Source organism: Globicephala melas, chromosome 13, assembly GCF_963455315.2.
Source record: "Globicephala melas chromosome 13, mGloMel1.2, whole genome shotgun sequence".
Classification (NCBI taxonomy): domain Eukaryota; kingdom Metazoa; phylum Chordata; class Mammalia; order Artiodactyla; family Delphinidae; genus Globicephala; species Globicephala melas.
In genome coordinates this window covers 54,589,741-54,611,453 of record NC_083326.1, presented here as the reverse complement: position 1 = coordinate 54,611,453, position 21,713 = coordinate 54,589,741, and the positions used below count along the sequence as shown (strand labels likewise).

Sequence of the window (21,713 nt, the reverse complement as noted above, 5' to 3'; positions counted from 1 at the left end):
ATATTACTCAGCCATAAAAAGGAACAAAATTGAGTTATTTGTAATGAGGTGGATGGACCTAGAGTCTGTCATACAGAGTGAAGTAAGTCAGAAAGAGAAAAACAAATACTGTATGCTAATGCATGTATATGGAATCTAGAAAAACGGTACTGATGAACCTAGTGGCAGGGCAGGAGTAAAGACACAGCATAGAGAATGGACTTGAGGACACGGTGGGGGGAAGGGGAAGCTGGGACGAAGTGAGAGAGTAGCATTGACATACACATACACTACCAAATGTAAAATAGATAGCTAGTGGGAAGCAGCCACATAGCACAGGGAGATCAGCTTGATGCTTTGTGACGACCTAGAGGGGTGGGATACGGAGGATGGGAGGGAGGCTCAAGAGGGAGGGGATATGGTGATATATGTATACTTATAGCTGATTCACTTTGTTGTACAGCAGAAACTAACACAACATTGTAAAGCAATTATACTCCAATAAAGATGTAAAAAAAAAAAAAGTAATGACCAGAGATCAGTGTATATGGTTTCAGAAATGGAGCAAGTTTGAGTGATGACAACGTCCAGGTTTTGGCCACTCGAAGGGATTATTGAAGTGGAGTGAATGCAATTGTATTTATTTAGGGGAAGAATAGGTGAGTGTGTACATTATTTAGCCTGTGCTTTGAAATTGCCCAGGATACTGGCAAGATTTATGTTGGTGAGGTAGAAGGATCTCAGAACTTAAATCCTCATTGAATATGGAGAGTGAGGCTGTAATAGGTTCGATAAGGAACATTGGAGGCTAGATAGTGTACTTCTCAAAGAGAAGGGGATTTTACACAAAGGTAGATGGCTGATAGCCTGGAACTGGCAGTAGGGGAGCTAGGAGAATACTGACCTCTCCTCTTTCTGTTGTGTGTGTTGGGTGCTGGAGAAAGGGCCACATTGGTTTGATGGGGTATTGTAGAGCAAGTATTGTTTTAGCAAGAGAAACTAGACTTCATACTACTAACGACCAGGAGGTGCAAGACTGTAGAATTTTTTTTGTAATGAAAGCATGAGAGTTTCAGAGAGCCCAGTAGAACTGATTGGGAAAGATGAAAGAAACAAGATGATAGACTGAAGATGTTCATGGGATATTGACATAGTAGTTTCAAGACTGTTAATGGGGTCCCTTTGTAATGTACAGATTATCAAACCATAATATTTGCTTAATTTTGAATGTTAGAAAAGCATATAGAAAATATTAGTAAAATTACTGAAATGTAATACATTTAGAAATGATAAAGAAATATGGCTTCATCATTTTAAATTAGTAAAAACTAAAAATATTATTTCTGACTTGCGTGTAATAATGTGTCCACTGGGTGTCAGTGTGGCTTCATGTTTAGTTGCACAAATAAATATAGGAGCTTTGTGTTTGTGGAGTCAATGTTATACAGGTTTTCTCCCTGCTTATTTTTCTTTTTTGCAGCAAATTTTGCTAATATTTTTTTCTGTTTATTTTTAGATATAGTTATTTATCACCACTGCAAATAAAGCAGATACCTATCCCTAAGCTGGCTGCTCCAAACTGTCTTGTTGTTACTTGGGTGACGAATAGACAGAAGCACCTACGTTTTGTTAAGGAAGAACTTTACCCTTCTTGGTCTGTGGAGATAGTTGCTGAATGGCACTGGGTAAAAGTAAGTTTAGAAGTTAATGTATTTGTTAACTTTATTTGTTAATAAGGTGTGACATACAAGTCACATAAAGGTAGCATCTACTTTTTAATGCTTAACATGTCACCGCTCTACTCCTTCAACATGGTCTAATTAAAATGTTTACTTTGCTGCTAAGTACCTTTGTCTTCTTATTCTCAAGACTTTTTACCTATTTGTTCTGTATATTTTTGTAGTAGAATCCCAAACTGCTGGCCTTCAGAAATCACTCGGAGATATCAGGATGACATTTTCAAAAGCTCTGATGTCTGTAGTTTAAGAAACAACAAACAAAACCTTTGGGGAATTTGTCCATCACTAAACATAGAAATTGTCTTACTGTTCATCTTCTTCCTCTTTACTCATCCAAAATTTCAGCTGCCCTTTGTGACTTCTGTCTTTCTTTTTTCTTCTCCTTCCTCCCTCCCTCCCTCCCTCCCTCTCTTCCTTCCTTCCTTCTTTCTTTTTTTCTTATGTTTCTGGGGATGAGAGGGAGATAGCAAAGAAATCTACTGTGGAAGAGTTGGGAAAATGCTAGAAGCAAGGACCTTTTATACTTTAAACCTTAACTTAGTTCCTCAGTGCCTGTTTTTGAAAGAAATGATTCCAACTCTTGGATTGGTTGAATGATCTTTAATATCTTTGCTTGGTATAAAAATACCAAAAAATACAAAAATATAAGGCATCAGTTCAGAGTTCATTGGACATCCTTTTAGAGATACATTGTCTACCAGGTGAATTCCAGAAAACCCCTCCTAAATTTTAAAAAGGTAAACCAGGTTATTATGGGTTGAATGTTTTAACATTTATATAATATTTATATAACTGTATATTCATTTTAGACACAGGTTCTATTTTTATGTGCTCTGTGTACTTTGTAGTGTACTGGAATATCTTCTAAAAGCTGTGTACATTATTTATTTGCACCTATTTTGTGAGACTTGGCAAACAAACACTTAAGTTGTGTCTTTGCTTTTACAGTTGTGCTTTGGGCTTAGCTTTGGTTGATTTGCTGTAGGACCATAACAGGAATATAAAACTCCATTCCACTCTGTCTATTATGGCAGTTCTTTTATAATCAGAGACTGAGGCCAAAGTCACGAAAAGGTTACCTTCTGAAATCAAAACCAGTAAAATGCTAATACATGAAAACTAAGACTGTTCATTTCTGGTAATAATCAGTTCTATGAGATGGTATGATATGACTATAGCTTAAAACAAAAATATGTTTTATGAAATACTTATTAGGTAATTGAACATATTGTTATATCAGAAGGAGTAATCTGCATTGAGTATAAAGGATATCCAAAGAATAAGAATTTGCCAGTGTTTATACAGTGCTGTGTGGAATAGATGCTGTTTCTCGTGGGCCCTAGAGGTGATAAAAGGACTTGGTTTTTTAGATACCTCGATATAGGGTAAAGGGTTCCACAGAGAATAGATATGAATATTCTGATAGTGAAAATATTTTCTTCCATGCTTAATTAATGATTTGATATTGTTATTATAAATTGTGTCTTGAGTTTGATTAGCTAAAGTGAGTCCTTGGGAGTCTGATCACTCCAGGATGAAATGATAAGATTGAATTTCTGGATTTATAATGCCAAGAAATTGGACCACGTATTGTCTATCTCATCAATCCCTGAGCTTCCTTCATTATTAATTTTAGCTCTGACAGTATTTAATGCCATTGTTTCCTATAAGTAAAGGAAAATACTTTATTGTAATTGACTTAGTCACATTGCCAGTAATAGGTAAATGTTATTTGAACAAATAAATGAATTAATGATGGCATGGTTTCCAATAATAAATTTTAATGAAAAATAGAGGTTTTTGTGTGCAAGATGATAAAATGATACTTAAAATTTTTTAGTCCTTCATAGCTGCCTTGTCCATTATGGCAGTCACTAGCAGTATGTAGCTCTTCAGCACTTGAAATGTGGCTAGTCCAAATTGAGACATGGTGCTAAATGTAAAATATAAGTGTTTTAGATTTAAAAGACTTAGTATGAAAGAAAGAATATAACATACCTCAATAATGTTTTGAATTGATTACATATTGAAATGGTAATATTTTAGATATGTTAGGTTAAATTAAAAATAATTAAAAATAATTTAAAACTTAAAATACAATTAAAATTAATTTTGCCTCATTCTTTTTGCTTTTTTAAATGTTGGTACTAGAAAATCTAAATTACATGTGTGGCTTAAACTTGTGGCCCACATTATATTTTTATTGGACTGTGGTAGCCTTGAGGTTTAATACTTCTTTTTCTTTGGTGAAAATTGTATAGTGGTAGGAAAAAAAACCCAATCCTTTTCCTGGATATTTACAGATGTATGGGTTGTTTTTGTTTTTGACTCCTTTTTATCAGATCACCAGTTCAGGAGAGTTTGTGTTCCCATTAGATTCTCCACACAAAAAGCCTTACGAAGGTCTTATACTGGGAAGAGTTCGAGAAAAAGCTGCTTTACCATTAAGGTAGGAAACGTGATTTTTCAAAATTGTATAAATGTATTGATTTTAAGGCTTTTAAAAGTTATTAATACAGTGATCATTAGTTTTTGTTAATTTTTACGTTTTTGAAAATCTGAAAATGGCCGAGATAAGTGTGAATGGTACGGCACATGAAATTTTATATTATCTTTTGCTTTATCTAATGTGTAAGAGTCATTATTGTAGAAAAGGAAACTACCTGAAATTTCTTAATACTTAGGTTATTGATTTCCATTATTTCTATTCTTAAATTTATTATAAATTCAGATACTATTGGAAAGTTGAAAAAAAATCAAGGCAACTGTGGCTTATATGTAAAAAATTGTCCTCTAAAATATAATTTACGTTTTTGTTCTGTTTTAATAGGAATGCAGATGTAAAAGAGCTCCCCATTCCAGATCACAAGTTAATTGTCAGTGTGCCCTGTACGCTTCACTCACATAAGCCACCTCTTGCTGGTATGTTTTTATAAAATAGTTATGACTTATGTGAAATTGACAAAAGGGTTGAATGTATTGATAGTATTTGAATAGTCTAGAAATTTGGAAATTAAATCAGATATATGTTATTTTAATTAATATTCTAAAATCATATAGCAGAATTTATGGAATAGAGAATAGATTTTTTTTTGCTACAGAAAGCTTTATTGTTTCCAGTTGGTCCGTAGCTTGGGAGAGGGCTCCAGGCGGTTACATAGCTGCCTAGTGGCAGCAGGGAGAGGCTCAGGCAGAGGCCCTGAGACCAGGAGGTGGAATCGGGCCCTCAAGGGCCGCTGGGCTCAAAGGCTACTGGTCCTAAGTACTCGCCTAGCCCTGGCTGGGGGCCGGCCAGCCTGCGGAGGTTGGTCAGGTGGTCATCCATCTTCTTGAGTCTCACCTCCTTATCCAGGAGGTGGCTCCCCAGGAAGGCACAGAGATGGTCTGTGTGGGAAAAACCCAGGGCATGCAAACCCAAAAGGGCCTGGTTCAGGTTCTTCTCTGAGCCCGTGGCAGCTTCTGTGGCGTCCAGGGCTTTGCCCCGCTCATCTTGGGGCGGCTTCGGCATGTCCCGGAAGAGGGCGCTGTTGCCACACTGGTTTTGCATCTTGGAGAGGTGCTCGGCCAACCCGCTGAAGGAGGCAGGGCCCTGGCCCTCCAGAGCCGCGTTGTGGCGCTCGGAGCAGAAGCCCAGAGAGAGGTAGGTGTACCAGGCCCGCGGATGCAGGTCCACCAGGCGGTGATCGCACCCTCCACTTGGGTGGAATAATTCTCACGAATCTGGGAAGTCATCGTGGGTGGCAGTAAGAAGCTGACCGCAAAAGTGGTGTTGCTTGGTCCCGGAGGTCGCAACTGGAAAAGAGTCTGGAGGGTGGTTGGTGGTTGGAAAAAGGGTCTGTTATGTTAAAACACTGTTGAAGTGGAGACGGAGCCGCGTGACCACCCAGTGCACCCATGCAGATTAGTCCTACATTACCTCAGCCTTCCCTCTTCGCCATTTTTTAGGTTCCTCTTACTAACTGGGTTGTTATCCCATCACTGTCCTCAGGAGAATGAAGACTGATGGTGCATGTGAGGACTAGTTCTGCTAGGTGCTTTATTGTACTCTCAGGGTTCTATCCCTTGCTGGCTCTAAAGCCAAGAGCACAGAAAGCAGTCAGAGAGATGGTCAACTATCAAGAATTCCCTTGATAGTTGGTAGATACTCTCAGTTTTATGTTGAGTTGGTGTTGCTTTTCTGAACCATTGGAAAGGTAATTGCTGCAGCCTGGAATTCTTACTAGTCTTAATGCTTTAGTATAATGTCCATCATTTAATGAAACTAAGCAGCAAGGAATAGTGGAAAGCTTTAGCTTTTCAGATTGACTAACATGAGTTTGAATCCTGGTTCTGCTACTTGAGCAAGTTACTCTAATAATTTTCCACCTGAAAGTCGACATTTGAAGGAGGAATAATGATATTTAATCTTTCAGAGTTGTGAGGATTGTTTATATTTGAAATTCTGTAGCATATAGTAGAAGATCAGTAAATGCTAAATTTTTCAAGCGAAAGAATAAAAAAATAGGAATGTAATAGGAATATAAGAGATACTGAATGTGACATTCAAAGTTTACTGTTAAAATTTTTTCTTTAGAAATATATATTTTATTAATTTGGTGGTCCTGGCTTAAATAAACCAAAACTTTCAAGCTGCCACTCAGGAAGACTATAGGCTATCAGCTTATCACCTGATTTTGCAGAATATGGGATAGTTCATGAGCTAGGATACATAGAAAGGTAAATTCAAATTCCCAAGAGAATGCTTATTGGTAGCATTTAAGATTTCTATTATCTTAAATTGCTTATACTGAGAGTCTTTAGTGTTAATTCATTTGAGAAATGTTCCGATGTCTACCTGTTGATCCATTCTTTGACTTAGAGGGATTCTTAGTGAATAATTGCCTGTAAACTTTGGACTGTTACAGATTCTTTAATGCAGTAAACATTTGACTTAAATGACAAGTGTAGCTGTACTGTTCTTTGAGAAAAAAATTATGTTTGCCACCAGTTATACTCATTGGAGGAAATCTAATTTGTATTCTTCTCATTTGAATTTTCTTTATCATTTGGTGAGTACCAAAGCTTAATTTAGGGTTTGTCTTAGGGCTTATTCTTTTACTTTTAAAAATCCAAGCGCCAGACCCAAAAAACCTTTCATTCCCAAATGATAGTTAAACTATTTCTTAATTCATTTTACATAGATTATGTTTAAAGAGTAGTCTTAAGATATAAGGTTTTAGGGCTTCCCTGGTGGCGCAGTGGTTGAGAGTCCACCTGCCGGTGCAGGGGATGCGGGTTCGTGCCCCAGTCCGGGAAGATCCCACATGCCGTGGAGCGGCTGGGCCCGTGAGCCATGGCCCCTGAGCCTGCGTGTCCGGAGCCTGTGCTCTGCAACGGGAGAGGCCACAACAGAGAGGCCCGCGTACCGCAAAACAAACAAACAAAAAAGAAACAAAATATAAGGTTTTATAAAATAGTGAGTAAAATTAGTCTTTTATTAATACTAATAAAAATTAGTACATATTATGGCCTGTAGTTATGAAGTGCAGTTCTGCTGTGTTCCCAGTAGAGCGCAGCACAAACACATTTTTAGCATTGAGAATATTTTTTAAAAAAGTTAGATTTTCGGGGGGGGGAAATCTTGTGTGACTCAATATATGTTATTCTTATGTTTTGGTTAAGTACTGGTAGACAAGAAGTATTTATAATCCTTTATTTTTGAGTTCATGTTACTGGATAGCAAGTGCCTGTATTTTGGATACAGAGCCACACAAAGCCATCAGAAAGCAACTTGCAGATTTCTGCAGTATATTTTACTCTGAAGTGAGAGAGTGTCATGGACATATATACACTACCAAATGTAAGATAGCTAGCTAGTGGGAAGCAGCTGCATAGCACAGAGAGATCAGCTCAGTGCTTTGTGTCCACCTAGAGGGGTGGGATAGGGAGGGTGGGAGGGAGGTGCAAGAGGGAGGGGATATTGGGATATATGTATATATGTAGCTAATTCACTTTGTGATACAGCAGAAACTAACACAACATTGTAAAGCAATTATACTCCAATAAAGATGTTAAAAATAAATAAAAATAAATAAAATAGTATTTTACTCTGAATCATAACCCTAGGATTTGGGATAATACATGTTCTCTATATAATGCTTAGAACTTTTACATGTAAATGTTCTTAAACTGCTTTATGCCAATTCACAAAATGAAATGTTCTCTCTTTTGCTTCTAGAAACACCAATTTTTTTTCTTTTAACAAGTTTTAATTTGTTATTTCTACTGCAAAATGTAAAAAACACCAAATTGGAAGCATATTCTGTTTCAAAATGAGACATTTACTCTTAAGTTTTGAAATTTCTTCCTATAGACTGAAACATAAGCCAACAATAGCTATGGCTTATAACCTAACATAAATGTATAACATTTTAAGTTTAAAGATTTAAGGTAGGAAAATCATGAAATAAAAGTATTTGAATGAAAATTTTGTTTTTCATATTGTACCTTAGAGGAATTTTTACTCCTTTTTACTACTTTACTCGCAACAATTTGTATCTGAACAGTTAAATATAGTTTGATGAGATTTTATGCACTGACATTTGAGCTGCTTTTCCCCCAGCCATGCCCTTTGCTCCCAAGCAGAAGGGGAATGACGGGCTATGTATGAATTACTTCCTCTCCATTGGTTACAAGTATGTTTTACTAATGCCAGATGTTATGTAATTATTTATATATATTGTCATACTCACATTTAAATTTATACATTTGAATTTGCTTTTTTAAAATTGAGATAATTGACATATAAAATTGTATTAGTTTCAGCTGTACAACATAGTGATTCAAGATATATATACATATTCACTGATCACAATAAGCCTATACATGGTTACAAAATTGTTTTCCTGTGATGAGAACTTTTAAGATCTTGCATTTTCTTTTAAATTGATATTTAAAATTAGTAAGAATAAAATATTCCCATTAATTTGCCTCTATTTCTTTTGCTTTGTTTTGAAATTAAACATATGTGGTTAACAGTACAAAAACATTACTCCTTGATTTTCTGTGTTTCTCAGCTAGAAAGGAAAAAAGCCATGCAGAAATGTGTTCCATTGATAAAGTAGAAGGTGATAAATAGGTTTAGGTTTCATGTATTTTTCCACTCCAAGTACCTGGCCATCTTTTTCTATTAGCTAGTGAACTCTTAGAAGACATGGATATCTATTTCTTTTGTTAAGTCCCATAGCACTTATAATGGGTGCTCAGAAATAGTAAACATTTTAAAAAAATTTTATTTATTTATTTATCTAGGCTGTGCCAGGTCTTAGTTGTGGCATGCAGGGTTCTTAGTTGCAGCATGCAGGCTTCTTAGTTGCGGCATGCATGCAGGATCTCGTTCCCCGACCAGGGATCAAACCTGGTCTCCCTGCATTGGGAGCACAGAGTCTTACCCACTGGACTACCAGGGAAGTCCCTCAGAAATAGTAAACGTTATTGACTGGCTGATTCCAGTTTAGACTCCAGTTTAAAATTCCAAAATAGAGTTGCTAACATCTTTGTACCAAAGAACTGAACAAGCAGAAACAAGAAAACAAAACCTTGCCTTCACTGTAACCTTAGACCACATTAAAAGTGAATTGAGGCCAGTAAGGCATTGAATTCATGGGGCAAAAATGGAAAAGTGATATAAAAGTTTATTGTTCTAAGACTCTGGGGAAATTTTTCTCACTCAAGTTTAATAGCATTTAATTATATACTTATGAAAGGACTAGAAGTCTCATGTAAGCATCACCTAGAAGCTATCAAAGCCCAGATTTGAGTTTGGTGAGTTATAGACAATGAATACTTTAAATTCTTTGATTTTTGATAATCAGGACCAGTGCTTTCAGACAAATGAACAATTATTTTACTGTGAGATCATCTGAAGAACATGAAATATACATTTTTTAATATATTATCTTTCACATCTAACCTATATCAAGTATTTCTAAGGAATCCTTATCATTGCTAAAGGGAATTTGATGGGTTTCTTCCAAGCTCAATCTTATATAGCAATTAAGAACTATATTTTGCCAGTTCCAGTGACTTTTCATCCCTGAATTGTTATTTTCATACTCGGTTCCTGTCGTAGAATATACATATATCAAAAAAATATAGCTAACCAGCAACGTAATCAAGGTTAAATTGATTTAAATATTTGTTACTCAAATGAGCATGTGCTTTAAAAAAAGCTTCTACGGTATTCTCTTTTTTTCTGTTAGTGTAGATCACAGCTGTTTAGCCAAGGTATAGATGAGATGCCATTTTCCTAACAAAATATAATTTTCAGTAGTTATGAATACATTGAATAAGGAATACTTAACTGTGGAAATAATATGGTGAAATTTTAGGTAAAGAAAGATCTGTAATTTGGAAGTGAAGGAGTGTTCTCAGTACTACCAAGTTATAGCTGAGGAGGTAGAGTTATTTGTTAGATATATGTTCTGAATATTTCTCTGTGTTTCCAACTCTTACACTAAAGTATGTTTTTGCAGAGACTTATGTTTTATCTTAGTTTTTAAAGTGGGTTGTCTTTGTATTGTTCCTATAGACTTTTTTCATGCATGGATTACATTTATTAAAAAATAAATTAAGTGAGTACTCAGGAGCTATGTCAGCATTATTGGAAGACTGAAAAGTTACCGATGTGGGTGTTAAAATCCTCATTTCTTTTACCGATGTGGGTGTTAAAATCCTCATTTCTTATCTACAAATGAAAACTGATAAATCAGGACTATTGAAAGTGCTGATGGTATTGTTCCCAATCTCAAGGGTGTTTATTTCAAATGACTTTCTAACTATAAATAGTAAAGCCTGTGATGAAATCCTTGAAATTAACTTGCCTTTTTTTTTTTTTTTTTAAGGAAACATCCCTGCTTTTCTACTCTTTACTGCTAAGGGAAATTGATTCCTTCCTTAATAATAATTTTTGTGTTATTTTCTCTTTTTTTTTCTGGACAGAGGTTCTAAAAGACTATATCAAGCCAGAGGGGGAATATTTGGAATTGTTTGCTCGAAATTTACAGCCAGGTTGGACTAGTTGGGGCAATGAAGTTCTGAAATTTCAACATGTGGATTATTTTGTTGCCCTGGAGTCTAAAAGTTGACTATGTTCTTAAAATTGTGTTTTTCTTCAGTTTTTCCTCACTCCTTCTCTGTTCATTCTAATAGATTTTTCCTTTTATTACCAAACAGTATGCTTAGAGATGTAAACAGGACTTGGTTTTTCAGCAGAATGATTAGAAGTGACTAGCTGTCATATAATTTTGAGATGAATTTTACTTCAGTTGCACTAGTATTTCACATTATTCTGGGCTCTACAAATAAAGAGGTAAGCAGTTAGAACGATGGTAAGACTTTGTTACTGAAAAAGTTCAGAAAGCATGCACTATGGACCTGAAGTCACAATTCTATATATGGGTGTGTTTTGTTTGGCCCATATGGTGTTATAAAAAAAATTGGAGCCATCATTCTAAAAAAATCAGGAAATTTCACATAATAAGTCCATATTTCTGCCTTTCTTTAAACGTCAGAAACTCTGGCTACACTGCAGCCTGTGTTCTTTCCTGGCATCAGTCTGTGGGACCCAGTGGTGGCAGCTTATTTGGGAAGGGCCATGTACTCTCCAGTTTACCACAGTAACCCTTGTCCCATGCCACTCACTCATATTGTCTTCCTGACCCCTGTACAACTTGAATTTAGAATATCTAGTATACTGCTACATTCTGGAAAATGTATTCAAAGACCTGCTAAGTACTGCATCACTGTATTGAGTTCATGAAACATTTTTTGGAGGGTTTTAAATTTCATTCAGGGTCACTTTTCAATTACTTTTTAGTTTTGCTTGTTTTTCTAGAAGAAAAATAAATTCTTAATAATGTCAGAAAGTAAACACTGCTTGGACTTAATTGATATTTATAGAACATTCCATCCAAAAGCAGCAGAATACACATTCTTCTCAAGTGCACATGGACCATTCTCCAGGATAGATCACATGCTGGGCCACAAAGCAAACCTTGGTAAATTTAAGAAAATTGAAATCATATCAAGCATCCTTTCCAACCACACTGCTATGAGATTAGAAATCAACTACAAGGAAAAAACTGTAGAAAACACAAACATGGGACTTCCCTGGTGGTGCAGTGGTTAAGAATCTGCCTGCCAATGCAGAGGACATGGGTTCAAGCCCTGGTCCGGGAAGATCCCACATGCTGTGGAGCAACTAAGCCCATGTGCCACAACTACTAAGCCGGCATTCTAGAGCCCATGAGCCACAACTACTGAGTCCGTGTGCCACAACTACTGAAGCCCGATCACCTAGAGCCAGTGCTCCGCAACTAGGCATAGAGGGCACCTGCCTCAACATAATACAGGCCATATATGACAAACCCACAGCTAACATCATCCTTAGTGGTGATAAGCTGGCTGCATTTCCTCTAAGATCAGTGAGATCAGGCTGACAGAATTTCCTCTAAGATCAGGAACAAGACAAGGATGTTCACTGTCACCACTTGTATTCAACATAGTTTTGGAAGTCCTAGCCATGGCAATCAGAGAAGAAAAAAACCCCAAAAAACCAAAGAAATCCAAATTGGAAAAGAAGTGAAACTGTCACTGTTTACAGAAAATCCTAAAGATGCTACCAGAAAACTACTAGAGTTCCTCAATGAATTTGGTAAGGTTGCAGGATACAAAATTAATACACAGAAATCTGTTGCATCTCTATACACTAACAATGAAAGATTGGAAAGAGAAATTAAGGAAACAATCCCATTTGCCATTGCATCAAAATAATAAAATACCTAGGAGACAAAAGGCCTGTACTCTGAAAACTATAAGATGCTGATGAAAGAAATGGAATATGATACAAACAGATGGAAAAATATACTGTGTTCTTGGATTGGAAAAATCAGTATTGTCAAAATAGCTATACTACCCAAGGCAGCTACAGATTCATTGCAATCCTTTTAAATCAAATTACCAATGGAATTTTTCATGGAACTAGAACAAAAATTTTAGAATTTGTATGGAAACACAAAAGACCCCTAATAGCCAAAGTAATTCTGAGAAAGAAAAATGGGGCTGGAGGAACCAGGCTCCCTGACTTCAAACTATACTACAAAGCTGCAGTAATCAAAACAGTATGGTGCTGGCACAAAAACAGAAATATAGATTAATGGAACAAGATAGAATGCCTAGAAATAAACCCATGCACCTATGGTCAATTGATCTATGACGAAGATGGAAAGAATATACAATGGAGAAAAGACAGTCTCTTCAATAACTGGTGCTGGGAAAACAGCTACATGTAAAAGAATGAAATTAGAACATTCTCTAACACTATACACAAAAATAAAATGGATTAAAGGCCTAAATGTAAGACCAGATACTATAAAACTCTTAGAGGAAAACATAGGTGGAACACTCTGACATAAATTATAGAAATATCTTTTTGTATCCACCTCCTAGAGTAATGAAAATAAAAACAAAAATACACAAATGGGGCCTAATTAAACTTAAAAGCTTTATCACAGCAAAGGAAATCATAAACAAAATGAAAAGACAACCCACAGAAAGGGAGGATATCTTTGCAAACGAAGTGACTGACAAGCGATTAATCTCCAGAATATACAAATAGCTCATGCAGCTCAATATCAAAAAAACAAAAACAACCCAATCAAAAAATTGACAGAAGATCTAAATAGACATTTCTCCAAAGAAGACATACAGATGGCCAAAAAAACATGAAAAGATGCCCAACTTTGCTAATTATTAGAGAAACGCAAATAAAAGCTACAATGAGGTATCACCTCACACTGGTCAGAATGGCCCTCATCAAAAAGTCTACAAACAATAAATGCTGGAGAGGGTGTGGAGAAAGGGGAACCCTCCTATGCTGTTGGTGGGAATATAAATTGGTACAACCACTATGGAGGACAGTGTGGAAGTTTCCTTAAAAAACTAAAAAAATTAATAGAACTACCATATGATCTAGCAATCCCACTCCTGGGCATATATCTGGAGAAAACCATAATTCAAAAAGATACATGCACCCCAGTGTTCATTGCAGCACTGTTTACAATAGCCAAGACATAGAAGCAGCCTAAATGTCCATTGACAGAGGAATGGATAAAGAAGATGTGGTAAATATATACAGTGCAATGTTCCTCAGCCATAAAAAAGAATGAGATAATGCCATTTGCAGCAACATGGATGGACCTAGAGATTATACTAAGTGAAGTAAATTGGACAGAGAAAGACAATGATATCACTTATATGTGGACTCTAAAAAGATGATACAAATGAACTTATATTCAAAACAGAAAGACTCATTGTTTTCAAAAACAAATTTATGGTTACCAAAGGAGAAAGGTGGGGGGAGGGATAAATTAGGAATTTGGGATTAAGAGATACTACTTTATATAAAATAGATAATTAACAAAGACCTACTCTCTAGCACAGGGGACTATACTCAGTGTTCTGTAATAATCTATATGCAAAAAGAATCTGAAAAAGAATGGATATATGTACATATATAACTGAACCACTTTGCTATACACCTGAAACTAATACAACATTGTAAATCAACTATACCCCAATATAAAATAAAAATTAAATTAGAAAATAAAAATTAAAAGAAAGTAACTACTGCTCATGATTGTGAAAAATTTTGTAATATTATTTCCAGATTTTCTACAAATAAATATTTGTTTACTAAGTAAAATATTTTTACTGAAATGGTTCTTTGAAAAGCATGCTGATTTATTATATATAAGCTTTAAAATTTTTTTTGAGGTATACTTTTCACATAATAAAATTCTCCAATTATCAGTGTCGAATTCAATGAGTTTTGAAAGCATACATATATATCTACCACCATAATCATGATATAGAACATTTCCTTCATCCCCCAAAATTGATATGTCCTTTTGCAGTCAATCCCATCCTCCCACCCTTGGCCCTTGGCAAATGATTTGTTTTGTATCATTAGTTTTGCTTTCTTAGAATTTCATATAAATGGAATCATAGAATATGTAATCTATTGTGTTTGGCCTTTCACTTAGAGTTTTGAGAAAAGAGTTTATAGATTTTCTACAAATATTTATCTACTAAGTAAAATGTTACATTGAAATGATTATCTGTCAAGTTTGCCAATTTATTTACTGATTTTGCCAAATAAAATTGTTATTTTTGAAGTTTGTTCATTCTTTGAGTATGTGAATATCAGAGGCTTAACTTTGAGCCTTGCTTTAGTTGCTGCCTTTGCTCTATCCTCACTGTAGGCTCTATCTACCTTGTCCTGTTCTAGTTATCCAAATTCTATGGCTCAAACTCACTCTTACCAGAAAACGGTAGGCCCCCAAATCTTACCTTTTCAGGCTTGGTACTCTAGAGACGTATATTTAGCGAATTTGTGTTTTCAGCTTCAGTGAGACTTGGATTTTGTACTGATTGTGATTCAGAGGAGGATTATAATCACCTTCAATGGCTTTCCCTTCCTTGAAGATGCTGCTCAATTTACCTCATTTGACATATCATGTACCATTGGCTTACCACATGCTGGGAAGCACCACAGCATTGTTGGCATGGTTTTCTGGTTACCAGAGTTCTTTTACTTCAATTATATCACTTTATTCTCAAAGCAGTCTTATGAAGTTGTAGTTATAATGAGAGAACACGTTCATAGAGGTGAACTGACATGGCTAATAAGTGAACCAAGACTTGAATTCTATTCTGTTTCCTAAATTAAGACACTTTATGTTGTACCATGTTTGCTAATGAACCTGAGATCTTAATAGGCTCATCAGCTGCTAATCAGAGGATCCACTGTTTGGCCTGAAGCAAATTTAGAATGGTTCATATGTAGACATCCAAACATACCTTTCTCAGTATGTGATATCATCAGTCTTGGATTATTAACACAGTATTTTTTGTTAGAGATTTTAGTGACATTAGTTGAACTGATATCCTGAGTGCAACTCAGAATCACTCAGAATCAGATAGCCTGCTAAACCCTTGGACATAAGCTGTGAGCACATTTACCATGCAATTGTATTTACCTCAATCAGATTAGCCATTTTAAATTTACCTTTTTTAAGGAAGCCCTTCTGCAAGATACAGACTTGGACTTGAAGGTGGTTGTTCAAATTGTTAGATTAAGTAACATAAGTACAGGTGCAAATTATTTAATGCACCATGGTTATCTGCTATCAGGGTATAGACAACCCAAAACTCCACTGAGAGTCTTAATTAAATTCATGGCTGTATTTTTAAAAACTTTATTGATTTTTGGCTGTGTTGGGTCTTGTTTCTGCACGCGGGTTTTCTCTCTAGTTGCCACGAGCGGGGACTGCTCTTCGTTGCGGTGTGCGGGCTTCTCATTGCGGTGGCTTCTCTTTGTTGCGGAGCACAGGCTCTAGGCATGTGGGCTTCAGTCGTTGTGGCACACGGGCTAGGTAGTTGTGGCTTGCGGGCTCTAGAGCGCAGGCTCAGTAGTTGTGCCTCACGGGCTTAGTTGCTCTGTGGCATGTGGGATCTTCCTGGACCAGGGCTCGAATCCGTGTTCCCTGCATTGGCAGGCAGATTCCTAGCCACTGTGCCACCAGGGAAGTCCAAATTCATGGCTCTATTGACCAGTCTGCTCCAGCTTGAAAGCAAGTCAATACCAGAATACCATGATAATTACATTAAATATTTTCCTCTAAATATTCCTAGGAGTTAACCTAGGTTTTCTAGGGCTTCTGTGAACTTGAGTGAACTTGTTGGACTTTTTTAGTATCAGTCCAAATTCTTGGGACTATATAAAAATAAATTGATCTCTAGGAGTGGAGACCATGAGAAAAATTTTTTTTCGTCAACTTTTTCTGATTAAACTTTGTACTAATTATCAGATAACTGTGACATAACAATGGGATAACTTTGGATGACTAAGGCAAATGAATGGTCATTTGCAGTGTTAAAATCATTTTTGGTCAATATCTTTAAGGAAAAACATATGGTACTTAGCTTGATTTTTAGCTGCTTCTCCCAACATTCCCATATATGCCTTAAATGTTAGTCTAACTGGATATTTGCTTTTACCTGAATTTAGGACTCTGCTTTTGCTCATGGACCTTCCTCTGTCAGGAAAAAAACTAGGCTTTGGGATCAGCTGGATCTATATATTGAGTCGTAGTATTTGGCTTCTGAGTGAATTTGAATAATTATTTAAACTATGTTTTCCTGTTTTGTTTCCTTTTTTGAGGTTAAGAGGCCTAATCTTTGGTCCTTGTAGGATTATTATGAGGATGAGGTGAAATAACATATGTGAAGTGCCTAGCGTAGGGCCTGGTACCTAGAAGGTATTCAATATATATGCTTATTTCTCTTTATTCACAGTCTTCCTGGCAGCACCTCTTATTTTATTTATTTATTTTTTTTAGCACCTCTTATTTTGTGATCCACCTTTTTCTGTCTCCTAAAGGAAAGCCTTTATTCTTTCTTTTAGAGCCACTTTTCACATACATGGATTATCTAGCTAGGGTTTTCCTCACATTTATCAGGAAATCAGAAAGTGGTTTATTCTGTAGGTGGCTCCCTTTTTTTTTTTTTTTAACAATAGATTTTTCATCTCAGGAGATTATGGGAGGTAGGACAATTTTTTTTTTTTTTTTTTTCCGGTACGCAGGCCTCTTACTGTTGTGGCCTCTCCCGTTGTGGAGCACAGGCTCCGGGCGCGCAGGCTCAGCGGCCATGGCTCATGGGCCCAGCCGCTCCACGGCATGTGGGATCTTCCCGGACCGGGGCACGAACCCGTGTCCCCTGTATCGGCAGGCGGACTCTCAACCACTGCGCCACCAGGGAAGCCCAGGACAATTTTTAATTTATGTTTCTCTTATCAGCATATCTAGAACTGCCAATATTTAATGAATGAATGAATGGACTCTTGGCCTTCAGGTATCTTTGAATTCAATGGAATAGACAAGACTCCTGCAAGAAACCATGAGAGCTTTATAAACCACAGTATACAGTAAACACTAAGCTGGGGAACAGATGGAAAGTGATGCAGAAGTTTAGAGAAGCACATCACTTCGAGATCACTGAGCAATGTGAGAAATGGAGATTTCTCCATTTAACATGCTGGTTAAATTTTGGTTTATTTGGTTTATTTTCTAACTCTAGGTAGTGGCTGTAATGATGTTACTAGACAGTAGGCAGCTAAAATGTGCAAGTTCAGAAGAGTTACAAAGGAAGCATTTTGTTCTTTGTAGATTGTATGCTTTAAAAATTCTTTTTATAGAAATATAGAAGATAGTGCACACAATTTATTTTTTAACTGGAGGCTAAATTAACAGGATTAAAAAAATCTGCTTCTCTGCATTTTCTACCTTTTGAATGAAAATGTTATTTGGGAATCTTTTCTACAGTTGTCTAGGAGGCTTTTAACATTTTTACAGCTGTATTGAGGTATAATGATATAAATTGCACATTTTATAACATACAGTTTTATGAGCTTTGACTTATGTGTACACTTGTGAATCCACCGTCAGAAACAAGATAATAAACACAGTCATCATCTCCTAAGATTTTCTCTTGGCCCCTTATAATCCACCTTCCTTAACCACCCTTCCCCATCCTATCCCCAGGCAATCACTGATCTGTTTTCTGCATCATAGAGTTGTGTGCATTTTCTAGAATTGTACATAGATAAAATGATACAGCAGGTACTCTTATTTATTTTTACCTAGCTTCCTTCACTCAGCGTCATTGAGATTCTTCCATTTTTTTGTGTGTATCGATAATTCATTCCTTTTTATTACTGAGTTGTATTCAGTTGTATGGACATACCATGTGTTACCTATTCATGTACTAGTTTTCTATTGTTGCCATAACAAATTACCACAATCATAATGGCTTGAAACAACACCTATTATTAGCTTATAGTTTTGTAGTTCAGAAGTCTGAGCAGTCTCAGCTGGGTTCACTGCTCAGGATCTCAGAAGGCCAAAAACAAGGTGTTGGCCGGGCTCAGCTCTTATCTGGAAGCTGTACGGGAAAATCCATTTTCTTTCTTTCTTTTTTTTTCTTTTTAACTTTTGGCCACTCCGTGTGGTTTGCAGGATCTCAGTTCCCCCACTAGGGATTGAACCCGGGCCATGGCAGTGAAAGCACTGAATCCTAACCACTAGACCACCAGGGAACTCCCGGGAAGGATCCATTTTCAAGGTCGTTCAGTTTGATAGCAGAATTCAGTTCTGTTTCTTTGCTGGCTGTTGGCTAGGAGTCAAATCAACTGCTAGAGGCTGCTCTCTGGTCCTTGCCCATGATTCCCTCCATCTTCAAGGTCACAGTAGCACATTGAGTGCTTCTTACCCTTTGGCTCTCTCTGATTTTGCCTTGTGCTGCCATCTAGAGACAATTCTCTGTTTTTAAAGGGCTTTTGTGATTAGATTGGACCCACCTGGATAATCTCCCTTTTGTCATATAGTGTAACATAATCATGGGAGTGATAGTTCATCATGTCACAGGTTCCCACCAAACTCAAAGTGGAGGTTATACAAGTCACTGGGAGTCATTCTTAGAATTTTGCCTAATATGACCCAACCTCTGGCCCACAATGATCCATGCCTGTCCCACAAGTGAAATACATTCAGCCTATCCTAAGGTTCGAAATAGTATCATTCCATCATATAAATTCTACTGGCTTAAAAGTCCCAAATCTCATCATCTAAATCTAAATCAGGTTAGAACAGGCTCTGGTGTAATCCATTAAGTACAGCTCCTGGGCAAAATTCCCTTCAGCTGCCTCCAACACTCCCACAGTAGTTGGATGGGCATAGCATAAGAGTTATAGCTATTCCAGTTGAAAAATAGGGGAGGATGGAAAAAAATAACAATTTTCCTTGTCCAAAGCAGTTAAAAAATCCAGCCAGGTAAACTCCAGGCAGAGTTCTTTGATTAAAGCTTCAAGGCCTGGCAATAATGGGTGGTTCGGAGCTCTGCGCTTTGGGTTCTTGGCTCCATCCTCTGATTCTGCTCTCTAGGCTTTTGTTTTCATCTTTTGATTCATTCTTTTCTTTCTTTTTTTAAAAAGTTGAAGTATAGGGGCTTCCCTGGTGGCGCAGTGGTTGAGAGTCCGCCTGCCGATGCAGGGGACACGGGTTCGTGCCCCGATCCGGGAAGATCCCACATGCCGCGGAGCGGCTGGGCCCGTGAGCCATGGCCGCTGAGCCTGCGCATCCGGAGCCTGTGCTCCGCAGCGGGAGAGGCCACAACAGTGAGAGGCCCGCGTACCGCAAAAAAAAAAAAAAAAAAAAAAAAAAAAAAAAAGTTGAAGTATAGTTGATGTACAGTAATATTATATAAGTTACAGGTGTACAACACAGTGATTCACAATTTTTAAAGGTTATACCACATTTATAGTTATTATAAAATATTGGCTGTATTCCCCATGTTGTACAATAGATCCTTGTAGCTTATTTTATACCTAATAGTTTGAATCATCCTTTTCTATGAAAGGTAGCATGTGTTTACAGCTGAATTATTTTATCAGCCTCCTCCTGTCAGTAGAATTTGGGGGACTTGACAGCCTTTTTTTTTCACTTTATACTCTCTCACGTTCAGTCCACACTGGTATTATGGCTGCTGATATAAAATTCTCAAAAACCTATGGATCTTGTTTGGAATTCACTCCCATCAGACAAGAGCCAAATGCACAAATCTTTTAAAGATCTCTGTGTTTTGGCTGAGGGGCAGTGCTCTTAAACTATCTCAAGGCCCTCTTGATTGACTGAGAAAATCTGTTAGGAACACGCTTAATCACTTGGAAGGATCTTTTGTGTGGCTGAATACTCTGACCCTTTGATCTTTCCAGGGTTTCAGCAGAGAGTTGTATGGTTACATGCCCAGCCTGAGCCTGTTCTTAATGCCATGATTTCAGAAGCAATCTCTTACTTTTAGCATCTCTTTCCATCTGGATAGGCCGAGAATTTCCCAAATCAGCAAGTCCTGATTCCTTAGCAGTTCTTTCCTCAATTTATCTCCCCTTTATATTTTACTATAAGCAGCAAGAAGAAAACAGGGAACACCTTCAACCCTTGGCTTGGAATCTCCTAAGTATTCAAGTTCATCACTTTTGAATTTTCCTTTCTCCTATATAACTGCAGGACATAATTTTGCTAAGTGTTCTGTCTCTACAAGACAAGGATTTCCTTTCTTCTAGTTTCCAAATGCATGTTCCTCTAAGTTCCATTCAGTTCTTTCTGGGTCCTCACCAGCAGTATCTTTAAAGTCCATATTTCTACTAACAGTCTGTTCAAGATTTCCACCATGCTCCTCAAAATCTTCCAGTCTCTCTCTGCCCATTGCCCAATTTCAAAGTCACATTTTAGGTGTTTATCATCATGACACCCCACTTCCAGATACTAAAATATGTATCAGTTTTCTATTGTTGTGTAACAAATTACCATATAGTAGTTTAAAACAATACTATTTATTATTATTATTATTAATTTCACAAATCTGTAGGTAAGAATTCCAGGCAGGCTAAACTGGATTGTTTGCATAGAGTCTCAGGAGGCCAAAGCAAGGAATTGTTGGTCAATCTGGGCTCTTATCTGGGGGCTCTAGGGAATAGACTGCTTCCAAGCTCATTCAGATTGTTGACAAAATTCAGTTCCATGTGGTTGTAGGACTGAGGTCTCTGTTTCCTTGCTGGCTGATAGCAGAGGTGGCTCTCAGCTCCTAGGGGCTGTACCCCCTCCATCTTCAGAGCCAGCAACAGTGTGTCAAATCCTTCCTGTGTTGCCAGTCTCACTGACTTCACCTTCTGCCATCAGCCAGAGAAAACACTCAGCTTTTGAAGGGTTTTGTGATTAATTGGTTCACCTGGATAATCTCCATTTTGCCACATAAGGTAACATAATCATATTCATAGGTTCAGCTCATAATCAGAGAAGAAGAGAGTATATTAGGATGTGGGTTATTGGGGGTCATTCT

General features: G+C 37.0%; 1 protein-coding gene across 8 annotated transcripts in view; it reads left to right on the top strand.

The window, feature by feature from the left end:
- The window catches only part of METTL4 (methyltransferase 4, N6-adenosine), a 144,490-nt gene that overhangs the window by 16,689 nt on the left and 106,088 nt on the right, over positions 1–21,713 (top strand). For 6 of the 8 annotated variants that reach the window (XM_070047010.1, XM_070047012.1, XM_070047011.1 and 3 more), the window contains exons 6-8: positions 1,496–1,670; positions 4,061–4,167; positions 4,549–4,640. In XM_070047010.1, coding sequence (XP_069903111.1) covers positions 1,496–1,670; positions 4,061–4,167; positions 4,549–4,640 — 374 coding nt within the window. Of the gene's footprint in view, positions 1–1,495; positions 1,671–4,060; positions 4,168–4,548; positions 4,641–10,600; positions 14,852–21,713 lie in introns of those variants that run through there. The other 2 variants (XM_070047008.1, XM_070047009.1) reach the window with 2 other exon arrangements.